A 13025-nucleotide genomic window follows, 5' to 3' on the forward strand; every position below is an offset into this window, starting at 1 on the left:
ATATTCACACGGATTTATCAAATGGAAGCCAGGTTTCTCACTGCCAAAGAAGAGAGGTACAACTCTTCTATGGAGTGAGAGAAAACTAGAATGAATCCTATGGTGATTGGAATATCTTTTACCAGAAAGCAAAGAAGGGCTCAAAGAATGATAGGGACAAACCAAAAGGACATAGAAGTCAGCATGAAGGGACTTCTACTGGCTAAATCAAGAGCAACTTGAGGATCAAACAATAATATAAATGGATTATAACACACTGAATAAAATAGAAAACTATTAGTTCATATAGATATAAATATATGAATAAACTGGGATTTTGATGAGGAATGAGATTTTTATATAGTTTCAAAGTACTTCCCCACAAAATACTTATTACAAAGAGAAGAAAGAGTAATTTTACAGTAGAGAAATCTGACAGACAGCAACTTAACCAAGTGACAGACGTAAACACCATCAATAATGGGACAAATCAAAATCATATTCCACCTGAAAGGATGCAATGAGAAAACACAGTATCCCTCTGTGATATTCCTGCCAAAGATGCATAAACTGAATCTAATCATGAGAACACAACAGGCAAATCCAAACTGAGGGACATCCTACAAAATAACTGGTCTATAAAATTCAAAAATGTCAAGGTCATTAAAGAAAGCAAAGATACTGTTCTAGACAGATGAAGGGACATGACAACTAAATGTGGCATGTAATTCTGAACTGGATATTATGGGAACAACTGAAAATACTTGAATGTGCTCTGAGTATTAGGTGGCAGTACTGTACCCATGTTAATATCCTGGTTCTAATTATTTCATTGCAGTTGTGCAGGACGATGTCCTTATTTGTGAGAAACACATACTAAAGTATTCAGAGGTAATGCAGCATTAGACTGGCAACTTATTCTCAAATGGTTCAGCAAACAAATATCTCTGTTCTACACTTAACAGCTACTTTGCAGGTTTGCAAAAACCTTATTAAAATAAAGGGTTTTTAATTTAAAAAAAAAAGAGGTATGAGTATAGGTAATACCAACTGAATCTATTCCCTTCTTGATTTTTAAATGTAGATCATTTTCCCTCTAAAATATATTAAACTTATTGAGGTGTGTTTAAGGCAAGTCTTACTACCTGAAATCAAAATCCATAACACCATTGTTTATCCAGACAAACTTTGGAGGAAAAAAAAAAGAAAGAAAGAAAGAGCTGCTTCCAAGTTTCTATGATGAGAAACAAACAGATTAAAAAAATCCCAAAGGCAAAGAACGAACATGAATACATACCACGAGAGGCAAGCAGGAGTAGTGAAACTCAATAAAAATACCCAAAGTTTAAAAAATAAATAAATAACTTATTTGAGGGTCATTATTTCAGGAACTAAGGGTAGAAATTAGGGAATGAACTCCTAAATATATAAAGATCTTATAAAGTTTTAGGAAAAAGACAAGATGTCTTTTTTACTTATTTCTCTGAATTCTCTTAAAATTATTTCAAAGGGAGTATAGCAAAGATTTACTATCTAAATCTTGCTTTCATAAGCATGTCTTATTTCTGTTTGTAACCCCAGAACTCAGTATAAGACATAGCACATGGTAGTCAGTTAAATATTTGTTGAATAATTGAGGACATTAGCAAAGGACCTTTGCACCATCAAAATCAAGATGCATCTTACAGTCAAAGGTATTTTATAGCCAATAGAATGTTACTTGTCTTTTAACCATTTGGCTGAGTTGAAAAAAGGCACAGCAGTTGCAAATGTTTGTCAGGGAAAGAGGTGATATAGTTAGAAGGGTGGTTTTGGAAAAAATCATGTGTGAAAATGGAGAAGCTAACATTAACAGAAGCCATTCTAATTTCTTGTCACATTAGGGAAAAGAGTACTTGGATTCTCCTACTCTTGCCAACAAAACCTGGGGTATAATACCCTGGGCTAGTCAATAGCATATTAATGTTGTTAAAAGTTAGATGTTAATAGCAAAAACTGCATGTATAAAGGTTGTTCTCAAACATGTGAAAGCTGTCATTTGCAAAGATTCTTAATCCACAGGCAGTCTATAGATGAACTTGAGTATGTACATAAACTTAACTTACAATTAGGCAAAATTTTATGCCTATATACAAATGGGCCTTTTCTTAGTTCATAGCTTTTTGTCAGATTCTCAAAGGGGACTATGTATGTCCCAAAAGAGATCAGGAACTATTGTTCATTGATTTTTAGACTGTATGTTTATTTACTAATCAGAATGAAAGATACAAAAAAAAGAGGGGCAAGGAAGATCTTAATGTAATAAATTAGGATATCAATTGATAAGTTATCTATTGGATGTCTCCTCTCTACAAGGCACTTATGAATAACTACATAACTGTCTAATATAATTAGCAGAGAAAGAGGTAAAAATCCTACAAAGTTTTCACACTCATCAGGGAGAGAAGCAAAAATGTCCATGATCCGATGTCAAGAGTACTCTTGGAGAAGAAATAAAAAAGATGGATCTGTACACTCTAGATCAGAGAAGGTTTCATGGAACTATAAAATGAAACTATGAAGAAAGACACCAAGTTAAAATATTAATGGCATTAGGGTAGAATGGTCAATGCAGCAATTATAAAAGGCACCCTATAAAGAATCAAGAAAATATAATTAACATGAAACTGATGACATTTCTGAGACTTAGATAAAAAGAGGATAAATAGAAATAATCAGATAAAAAATGGTTTTGAGTAATAAAGGAGTTTTGAGCTCAATGTGGATTCGAGAGGACCCAAAGAGCAAGAATAAGACATTTTGGGAGACTGCCATGGGCTCCCAAGTCCCAAAAGGAAAAGAGTATAATAGAACTCTTTATTAATAGAGTAGAGGATATAGCTGCAGAGTACACATAGGAGGGAGTACAAGCAGGATCATATTCAGAACTGTTGTTAACATTTGATAAATAAATTATCTTTAGTCTTCACCCACTGTCATCTTGATAAGCCTTCTTTCGAAAGAAACAAAGGAAGGAAGGAAGGAAGACTTTCACGACACAGGTATAATCTCCAGTTTTATAATGTGGAGAGTTTTGTTATACCAATGATACAACCAAACTTCTGAAGTGTCAACTATGCAACATACATTCTAGTAGGCACTTTGCTCATGTTCTCTCATTGATTCCACTGATTTCCTCAACAATGAGCTCACCTTGGAGGTGAGGAAGCAGAGGTAAAATAAATTGCCAGAATCTCACAATCAGAGTGGCAAAACCAGAACCAGAAATGATTGATTCTAAGGTCTCACTTTGCAAGGCAAATTATAGTATCAACTGCTTGTATCTTTATAGGTAGAATTTCAATGTGATTTTTATCTTTAAGATTCAAGCATACTCTAGTTATATCAAAAGAAAACTTTTAAAAGAATATAAGAATAATATAGTAAATACCAATTCTGGAAATCATTCAAATGTAAGATTATTCTGGTTTGTCTAATTATCTCCATCTTGCCTCCCCTCACCAAAAAACAAACAAACCACCACCACAACAACAACAAAAACACTTTAAATTTTAAGTTTCGATGCCTGGTCATTTAGAGGCATTACTGGGCACAGGCATAATTATCTAAAATAAATAATTTATAATTGTTTTCATTGAGAGCTCTTTTAATTACAAATACATACTAAATTGTAAGGAGAGGAAAACTATAAAATGTTCTAATTCTCTTCCCAGGGTAGTAAAAGTAAGATGGACTCACCAATTCTAAGGAATTTTTGACTCTTATAAATAATTTGTATAAATGAAAGCTTAAAATTAAAATCTTTTCAGGACTAGAAAGTTAAAATATAGTAATTCCTGTTATTAAAATGTAATGCTTAAAAGAACTAGTACAGTAAAAACATTTTGGGATAACTTTAGTATTCTACTAATTATTATAATTTTATATAATCTCACATAATTATTATCTCATAATTTAGATACATATTTTTCCAAGAAAAACACTTACTTGAATTGCAGGTTGCATGGTCATCTATATTGAAATGAAATTGCTTTTCTGAAAATAGAACAAAACATTAATACGCAAATAATGGTAGTTTTCCTACTTCCCAAGCCCCCAAATTACAAGGAATCTGCTTTAGTCTCCGATTTGACTGAAAACCTAAAACTTTTTCTTCTATTTGGAATAGTGTGACTGTAGGAGAATTCAATAATCACTCTTAGCTTCTCACTTATGAAAGTACTCCTCATTTGAAAGAGGAAAACCTGAAACACATTTAATACATAGTTTCTGGCACGAATATCAAGGTAATTCTTGAAGCATCTGGCTAGAAAAATAAAACTGACAATAAAACTTAGCACATATAAAAGTCTCCCCAAAATTTCCCCTGTAAACATAATAATGCAAACACCAACAGCACAACAACTGATACTGAAGTCAAGCATCTCTCATCTGATTTTTATGAAGAGATCATATAAATTCATCTGGACTAAGCTAAGCTTAGCCATTAGCTTCTTCTGCCAGACAACAATAAAGACAGACATCAACTTTAACTATAAAACAATACCCAATGCCTTTCCATAATAATTTTCATAAGCTATTTTCTCCATAAGGTACTAAAGACAAAAAAAAAAAAAAGAAGAAACAGCAATTTTAACTCCAAAGTACTATTTTTGAAATCTATAGAAAAAAATACAATTTTAATTAATTAGGTTAATACAATTATTTAATGTATTTTTAGATGGGAGAAAAGGTGAAGAGTTTAAAAACACTCAGGATAATAGAGACTATATAAAACCTAGGATTTTTAATTGCTTATAGCAGCATAATATACTAGTCTATCTTTTATTATAAACCACCATTAAAACATTATAAGAAAAAAATAAAAATGGTCTATAATGCTGTCAATTTCCAAGGAAAAGTTACTTTCTCCTCTAAGTTATACCAAACATACCTCATGCACAGTATCAACTACACACACCACTTTCCTTCCAGGAACATTTCCTCTGGTACCAAAGTTGAACTTGAGCTAAATCTAACTGAAAAGTCTAATATTACATCACGTTTTCTTTGCGGGAAGGCAAAGGACAGCAGAATGTCCTTTTTGATGTCATTTTTCCTTCTCTCTACCATAGCAAAAGGCCAAAGTACAATTGAGCATTACTAATGAGCTTGTTATGCTTCCCACGAGCTAATTCAGTGGGGAATACATTTTCCTTTAGCATAAATAATCCTTTGTCCTCAACAAAGATCCACAGTAAGAAGCTTCCGAGACCATTTTTTAAAAATGCAGCAAAGAAGCTGCTCCCATTAAAATAAGGAGTCCCACACAATCAGACAAGAGCTTTAACAGTTGGAACTGCCAACCCAAAACAAAAGAGAGCCTAAATTATAAGGCGTGTGCAAAACAAGAACAGTGACACATTCACAAAGAAGCTATCAAAAGAATGTTTAGTAGTTGCACTTTTTATGGAAAATGCAACAAAACTGGTTTTATGAAAGAAATGAAGAATTTGTGCACAACCTTCAGTCACTTGAACTTTAGCAGAAGAGTCTTTTATATACATATTTTTCAAAGCATTCTTCTTGTGTAATGCAAAGAACTACTTTTAAGATGACAAAAATATAACCATCTGAATTACCTTTAAAAAGAAATTTTCTAATGAAATCACACTCAGATAAGCTATAATGTATCTTCATATATGAAAAACTATCCCATATGCAAATATATGCTTTTATTGGGAAACTTCTATAAACGGATGAGATTCTATCAGTGAATCAATTAATTAATGAGTGCTCATCATGTCCCAGAGAGCCAGCTATTGATATTTTCTAGTCATTTGCTATTCTTTTCTAAACCATCTTTGTGTCCTTGGGCATTTAATCCCAAGAGCAGCATCTATTCTATAGTTACCCCGAGTCTGCATCACAACCACAATTCTTGCCTCTTACTCATTTTGTTACTACCTATTTTCCTCTTTCCTGTCTTTCCCTAAAAGTCTCAGTTTCTATTTTTCTCACATAAACCAATTATGCTGAATCAGCAACACTTCATTTTTGGAGCTGCATCTCAATCAGCAAATCACTGCCTTTATTTTGTTTTGCTTTTGTCTCTCTCTCTTTTGGGAGGAGCATATTTCAATTCTTTGCCAACTTGAGGAAGTCTTTTCCCTTAGATTTGGGCAAAAAGACCTCTTGTGACCAAACTATACTGTAACCCTGCTGGGAATCGTTCACAACACCAGGAGTTTATACGGAGATCTTAAAGGAAGAGTACTAAACTTTTAAAATCTGAGGAAAACAGAAACACAGAAGGCACTCACTCATCCACCTGATGAACAGGATTTTGACCTAACCCACTCATCCTAGAAACAGATTCAGTCATGAGATCCTCAAGATCATTTATGGTTAGCCTCTTCATACCAGTTTGACTTCAGATCAGAATGAGGGGAAATGCCAACCTGTTGAACAGATCCTTTTTCCCATAGCTGTAGGCTATGAAACTGAGTACATTTTTATCCCCCACCCACATTATAAGATATGATGGGAGAGCATAAGGTGGCATAGAGCATTCCTAGTACAAATCGGGGGGGAATTTGGAAAAGAATGGCAAAAAGGCAAAGAAACACAGTAAGTTTTTTCAGAAAAATAATGACATTAACTGCCACCATACCACATTTAGCACTCAGACACCAGATTATTGCCAAAATACATAAACTGCAGGGATACAATACATGCCAAAATTGGGATAGTGAATAATGCTTATTGCTGAGGAGAGGGAGGAAGATGAGACTGGGAAGGAATGCACAGAAGACTTTCAACTGTACTGGTAAGATTTTATTTCAAGATAAATGGTGAGAACACAGGTGTTATTATACTAGTCTGTACGCCTTTCTGCATGTCAAAAACCATTTCATCATTTTTTAATGCTTCACTCAGAAAAACAACTGAAGAAGATATCCTCTCTGATTTGTTCGGGGTGGGGGCGGTACTTTCTTAGATTTAAAATCTTCGGTTAAATATTTCCTAATTGCCTAATAGAGAAAATAGAAATGCTATAGCTATACCAAAGATATTTCATTTTTTAAATGTATACTAAAATGTGTACTAGAATGGTAGTAGAAAGTAGCAGACACATCTGGTTTGAATTCCAGGTCTAGCATATTAGCTATATGACCTTGGGGTGCTTAACTTTTCTGGTTCTCAATGTTCTCATCTGTAAAATGAGATACCACCACCTCCTTCATATGGTTATTATAAAGATTAAATGAGATGATACACATGAAGTACCTGACACATAACTACCACTTAACAAATGAGTTGGTATGATTAATACTATGATGAGACATAATTATAGTTCATTTAATATAACTTATCAAATTAAAAAGTGATAAGGCTAATAATACCCAGAAATCATTAAACATAATATGGGAAGCTTCTTTCACTAACAGATAAATAAATATAGTTATAAATGAAAGCAAAAGCTTTAAAATAGCCATGTCATCATGGGGAGGATACTCAGATATGAATTTGTGACTCACAGTTCTCTTTGCTAGAATAAAAGTCTTCAGGAACTTATCTAACATTGGCCCTTTGCTCCATTCAGCGTGTCTCCTCGTTATCCTCACTCAGTTTTGTTCATTTCTGTGGCTACATCACTGTTCAGGCTGTATGCTTTTCCATGGGGTGTACATTCATTCATTGATTCAACAAGCATTTACTCTTCGTCTTTAATGAACTAGAACCACAGCCAAGAGACGCAGTAGTGAATGTAAAAGACATGTGACTGCCCTTATGGAACAAATACACCAGTCGGGAAAATTTTAAAAAGCAGCCACACAAATGAATACACAGTGTTAGATCATGATAATTCTACTTTGAAGGAAAGAACAGGGAATGAAACAGCAGGGGCCTATTTTAGACTTAGATTTAATGATTAGAAATGGTTTTACTAGAGGGAAAACATGAATTTGAAGAATGGTAGGAATTAGGGAATGAGAAGAAGAGTTCTAAGTACAGAGAATAATTTCTGCGAAGACTCTGAGGAATGTGGCACATTCCTAGAACTGAAAGAAGCAGGTATGGCTGCAGCATGGACAATGTGGGGCTTAGGAGGGGACTGAAAAGTTAGGCAGCAGCCCCATCACACTAGGCCTGCTGAAGAAATTAGGTTTTATTCTAGGTGCAGTGAGAAGCCATGGGAGAACTTTAACCAAGGGAGAGACAATGTAATTCTGAGTTTCAAAAGAGCTCTTTGAGGGGGAGAGAGGAACACAACAGTGAAATAGTGATGGGTTTAAAAGAGAAAGGGGGAAGGAAACAGAAAGGGGAGTGGATAGAGATGTGGGGAAAAGAACCAGGGGAAACAATGAAAGGAGACACAGAAAGGGTAGAAACAGTGGGACCATATAGGGAATGGGAGCACACGGGAAAAGAGATGGAGAGGAGCCTGGCAGAGGAAGAGTTAGGAAATCTGCAGGACTGCAGTAGCTCGGTGACAAACGATGGTGACTGAGCTAGAACACAGACAATGTCTCCACTCAAGAGAAGTGGATGGAGTTTATATCCACTGCAGTCAGAACCAAGACCTGATAATGGTTAGAGAGGAGCGGTGAAAGGGAGGGATGTAAGGGCAGTGTGAAATGTCAAGTATGACTCCCAGGTTTCTGGCTTAAGCAATTGAGTAAATACATAGTGGGAGCATTTACTGAGCTGAGGATGATATGAGTATGAACAAATCAAGGCAGGGAACACAATAGGTCAAAAGTGCTGTGTTTTGGTCATGTTTAATTTGGGAAACCTTTAAAGACATCCAAGTGGAAGTGTCTGTCTGGCAGTTGGTAAAACCAATCTAGAGCTGAGAAGAAAGTTCAAGAGGAGGTAGAAATTGTCAGCAAATACTTGGAAGGTAAAGCCATTGAGAAGAATGAGATCATCTGAGAAAGAAATGGAGAAAGCAGTGATAAGGGCCTAAGAACAAGTCCTGAGAAAATCCAAAATTTAGACATGAGACAAGGAGTTAGCACAGGAAATAGAGAAAGAATAGTTGAGAAGATTCTTCATTATCTCAGCTAACCCAGGCTTATAATTTGTTTGATGTACCTCCTCCCAGTAGCCCTTCCCGACTTGCCTGAATTACTTCTGATTCTATCTTTAGCTCTTAAATTCACATAGTGACTTCCCCAATCACTTGCCTTTACACTGCTTCATACCATTTTCTGTTATTTCTGTACATTGCTTTGCCAACTATATTTTAAGTTCCTGGACTGCTGCTGGAAGCAGTATTAAAAGAAGTAGTCAAGCCTAAAGTTTAGGAAACACTTTTGGTAGGAGAAATATCAAAATTTCTAGGGAAAATTGGGTTGTCACCCTTCTTCACAGTGTTTCTGTTGTGGAATAAAATGTGACAGGAGCTTGAAAGCAGCTACATAGTAGACAAGTATCTACTCGGAGACATTTTTTTTTGTATTCTTTATTATTTTTATTCATTATTGACATGAATTGATAAATGATTTTGCCTCTCACCCAGCATGTCCAAGGTGGAATATGTACAGTGGTTACTGAACTGTGTGGTACCTTTACCAGCAGGTCAAGTGAGATGCCTGATAACCAAAGGAATCACAAAGAAAAAAAATGACTAAGAATGGTGTATAGGCGGAGGGTCCAAGTGAAAAGGATAGAATAGCTTTGCCAAGGGGCATGGATTCTGGATGCAATGTGCTACTCAGGAATTTGTGTGCCTCAGTGGACAAGTACGTTTTTATCACATCTTGATTAAACTCTATTTGTGGTAGACAGAATAATGGTTCCCCAAAATGTTTACATCCTAATCCCCAGAACCTGTGAATATGCTACCTTTGTGGGCAAAACGGGCATTTCAGATTGAGTAAATTAAAGACTTTGGGATAACAGATTATCTTGGTAGGGCAAATGAATTCACAAGTGTCTCTATAAGAGAGATGCAGAAGCCAAAATCCCTGATGAACATAGAGGCAAAAATTGTCAACAAAATATTAGCAAACTGAATTCAACAATACATTAAAGGGATCATATACCATGATCAAGTGGGATTTACTTCAGAAATGCAAGGATGGTTCAACACCCACAAATCAATCAACATGATATACCATGTTAACAAAATAAAAATCATATGATCATCGCAATAGATATAGAAATAGCATTTAACAAAATTCAACATCAATTTATGAGACAAATTCTCAACAGAGTGGGTATAGAGGGAACATAACTCAACATAATAAAGGCCATATATGACAAGCCCACAGCTAACATCATATGGTCAAAAACTGAATATCTTTCCTCTAAGATCAAGAACAAGACATGGATGCCTAGTCTCACTTTTATGCAACATAGTATTTGGCAGCCATAGCCAAAACAATTAGACAAGAAAAAGAAAAGTATCCAAATTGGAAAGGAAGAAGTAAAACTGACACTATTTGCATATTACATGATATTATATATAAAACACCCTAAAGACCACCAAAAAACTCTTACAACTAATAAATGAATTCAGTAAAATTGCAGGATTTAAAAATCAATACATAGAAATCTGTTGTTTCTAGACACTAAAAAAAGAGAAATTAAGAAAATAATCCCATTTAGAGTTGCATCAAAAAGAATAAAATACCTGGGAATAAATTTAACCAAGGAGGTAAAAGACCTATACTAACTGAAAATTATAAGACATTGATGAAAGAAATTGAAGAAGATGCAAATATATGAAAAGATATTCCATGCTCTTAAACTGGAAGAATCAATATTGTTAAAAAATATTGTTAAAATATCCATATTACTCAAAGCCATCTACAGATTCAATGCCATCCCTCTCAAGAGTCCAATGGCATTTTTCACAGAAACAGAACAGAACAATCCTAAAATTTATATGTAACCATAAAACCCCAAATAACCAAAGCAATCTTAATTAAGGAAGAAGAACAAATCTAGAGGCATCACTCTCCCTGTTTTCAAACTATATTACAAAACTGGAATAATCAAAACAGTATGGGGTAGCTACACTTGTGGTGAACATAGCATAATGTATAGACTTGTGGAATCACCATGTCGTACACTTGAAACTAAAGTAACATTGTGTATTACATATACTTCCATTAAAAAAAAAAAAAAAAAAAAAACAGGGGTGCCTGAGTGGCTCAGTCTGTTAAGTGTCTGCCTTCGGCTCAGGTCATGATCGTGGATCCTGGGATCGAGCCCCATGTCAGGCTCCCTGCTCAGAAGGGAGTCTGCTTCTCCCTCTCCCTCTGCCCCACCCCCTCACTCGTGCTCTCTCACTCTCTCTCTCTCTCAAAAAATAAATAAATAAAATCTTTAAAAACACACAGTATGGTACTGGCATGAAAACAGATATATAAATCAATGGAACAAATTAGAGAGCCCAGAAATAAACCCACACATTTATGGTCAATTTATAACAAAGGAGCCTAAAATATGTTAGAGTGAATGGACAGTCTCTTCAATAAATGGTGTTGGGAAAACTGGACAACCACATGCAAAAGAATGAAACTGGACCACTATCTTATACCATACACAAAAATTAACTCAAAATGGATTAAAGACTTGAATTTGAATGTAATACCTGAAACAATAAAACTCCTAGAAGAAAACATAAAGGTAAGCTCCTTCCAAGCATCAGTGTTGGAGATGACTTTTGGATCTGACTCCCAAGGCAAAGGCAACAAAAGCCAAAATTAAGTGGGACTACACAAACTAAAAAGCTGATGCACAGCAAAGTAAACCATCAACAAAATGAAAAGGCAACCTACAGAATGGGAGAAAATATTTACATATCATATACCTGATAAGGAGTTAATATCCAACTCAACTCAATAGCAAAACAAACAAACAATCTGATTAAAAAATGGATAGAGGACCTGAATAGGTATTTGTCCAAAGAAGCATATGGATGGCCAACAGACACATGAAAAGACACTCAAAATCACTAATCATCAAGGAAATGCAAATCAAAACCACAATGAGATATCACCTTACACCAGTCAGAATGACTATTATCAAAAAGACAAGAAATAGGGGCACCTGGGTGGCTCAGTCATTAAGTGTCTGCCTTAGGCTCAGGTCATGATCCCAGGGTCCTGGGATCAAGCCCTGCATTGGGCTCCCTGCTGGGAAGGAAGCCTGCTTCTCCCTCTCCCACTCCCCCTGCTTGTGTTCCCTCTCTCACTATGTCTCTTTCTGTCAAATAAATAAATAAAATCTTTAAAAGATAAAAAGACAAGAAATAACAAGTGTTGGTGAGGATATAAAGAAAAGGGAAACCTCATGCACTATTGGTGGGAATGTAAATTGGTGCAGCCACTATGAAAAAACAGTATGGAGGTTCCTCAAAAAATGAAAAACAGAACTACCATATGATCCAGCAATTCTACTTCTGGGTATTTATTCAAAAAAATGAAAACACTAATTTGAAAAGCTATATGCATCCCCATGTTCACTACAGCATTGTTTACAATAGCCCAGATACAGAAACAACCTAAGTGTCCACTGATGGACGAATGGGTAAAGATGAATACAATAGAATATTACTCAGCCATAAAAAAGAATGAAATCTTGCCATTTGTGACAACATAGACAGACCTTAAGGGCATTATGCTAAGTGAAATAAGTCAGATAGGGAAAGGCAAATACTGTATGATCTCAATTATGTGGAATCTAAACCAACCAACCAACCAAGCTGATAGATAAAGAGAACAGATTGGCAGCTGCCAGAGGTGGGAAATAGGGGGTGGGTAAAATGGGTGAAGGGGTTCAAAGGGTACAAACCTACAGTTTATAAGTCATGGGGATGTCATGTATAGTATGGTGACTATAGTTAATAATACTGTATTGCATATTTGAAAGCTGCTAAGAGTAGATCTTTAAGGTCCTCATCACAAGAAAAAAATTATAACTCTGTATGGGGATGGATGCTAGCTAGATTTATTATGATGATCATTTTACAATACATACAAATATCAAATCATGTATGTTGTACATCTGAAACTAATATAATGTGATGTTAATTGTATCTCAATAAA

General features: G+C 35.1%; 1 protein-coding gene across 3 annotated transcripts in view; it reads right to left on the reverse strand.

Moving 5' to 3' along the window:
• Positions 1-13025, reverse strand: part of GAS2L3 (growth arrest specific 2 like 3) — a 39475-nt gene that overhangs the window by 21287 nt on the left and 5163 nt on the right. For 2 of the 3 annotated variants that reach the window (XM_045872761.3, XM_064590743.1), the window contains exon 2: positions 3967-4014. In XM_045872761.3, coding sequence (XP_045728717.1) covers positions 3967-3990 — 24 coding nt within the window. In that variant the 5' untranslated portion in view covers positions 3991-4014. Of the gene's footprint in view, positions 1-3966; positions 4015-4912; positions 5596-13025 lie in introns of those variants that run through there. The other variant, XM_045872760.3, reaches the window with a different exon arrangement.

The sequence above is a fragment of the Mirounga angustirostris genome, unplaced genomic scaffold, assembly GCF_029215605.1.
Source record: "Mirounga angustirostris isolate CCGP_5_RB_7025 unplaced genomic scaffold, mMirAng1.0.hap1 SCAF_5, whole genome shotgun sequence".
Lineage (NCBI taxonomy): Eukaryota > Metazoa > Chordata > Mammalia > Carnivora > Phocidae > Mirounga > Mirounga angustirostris.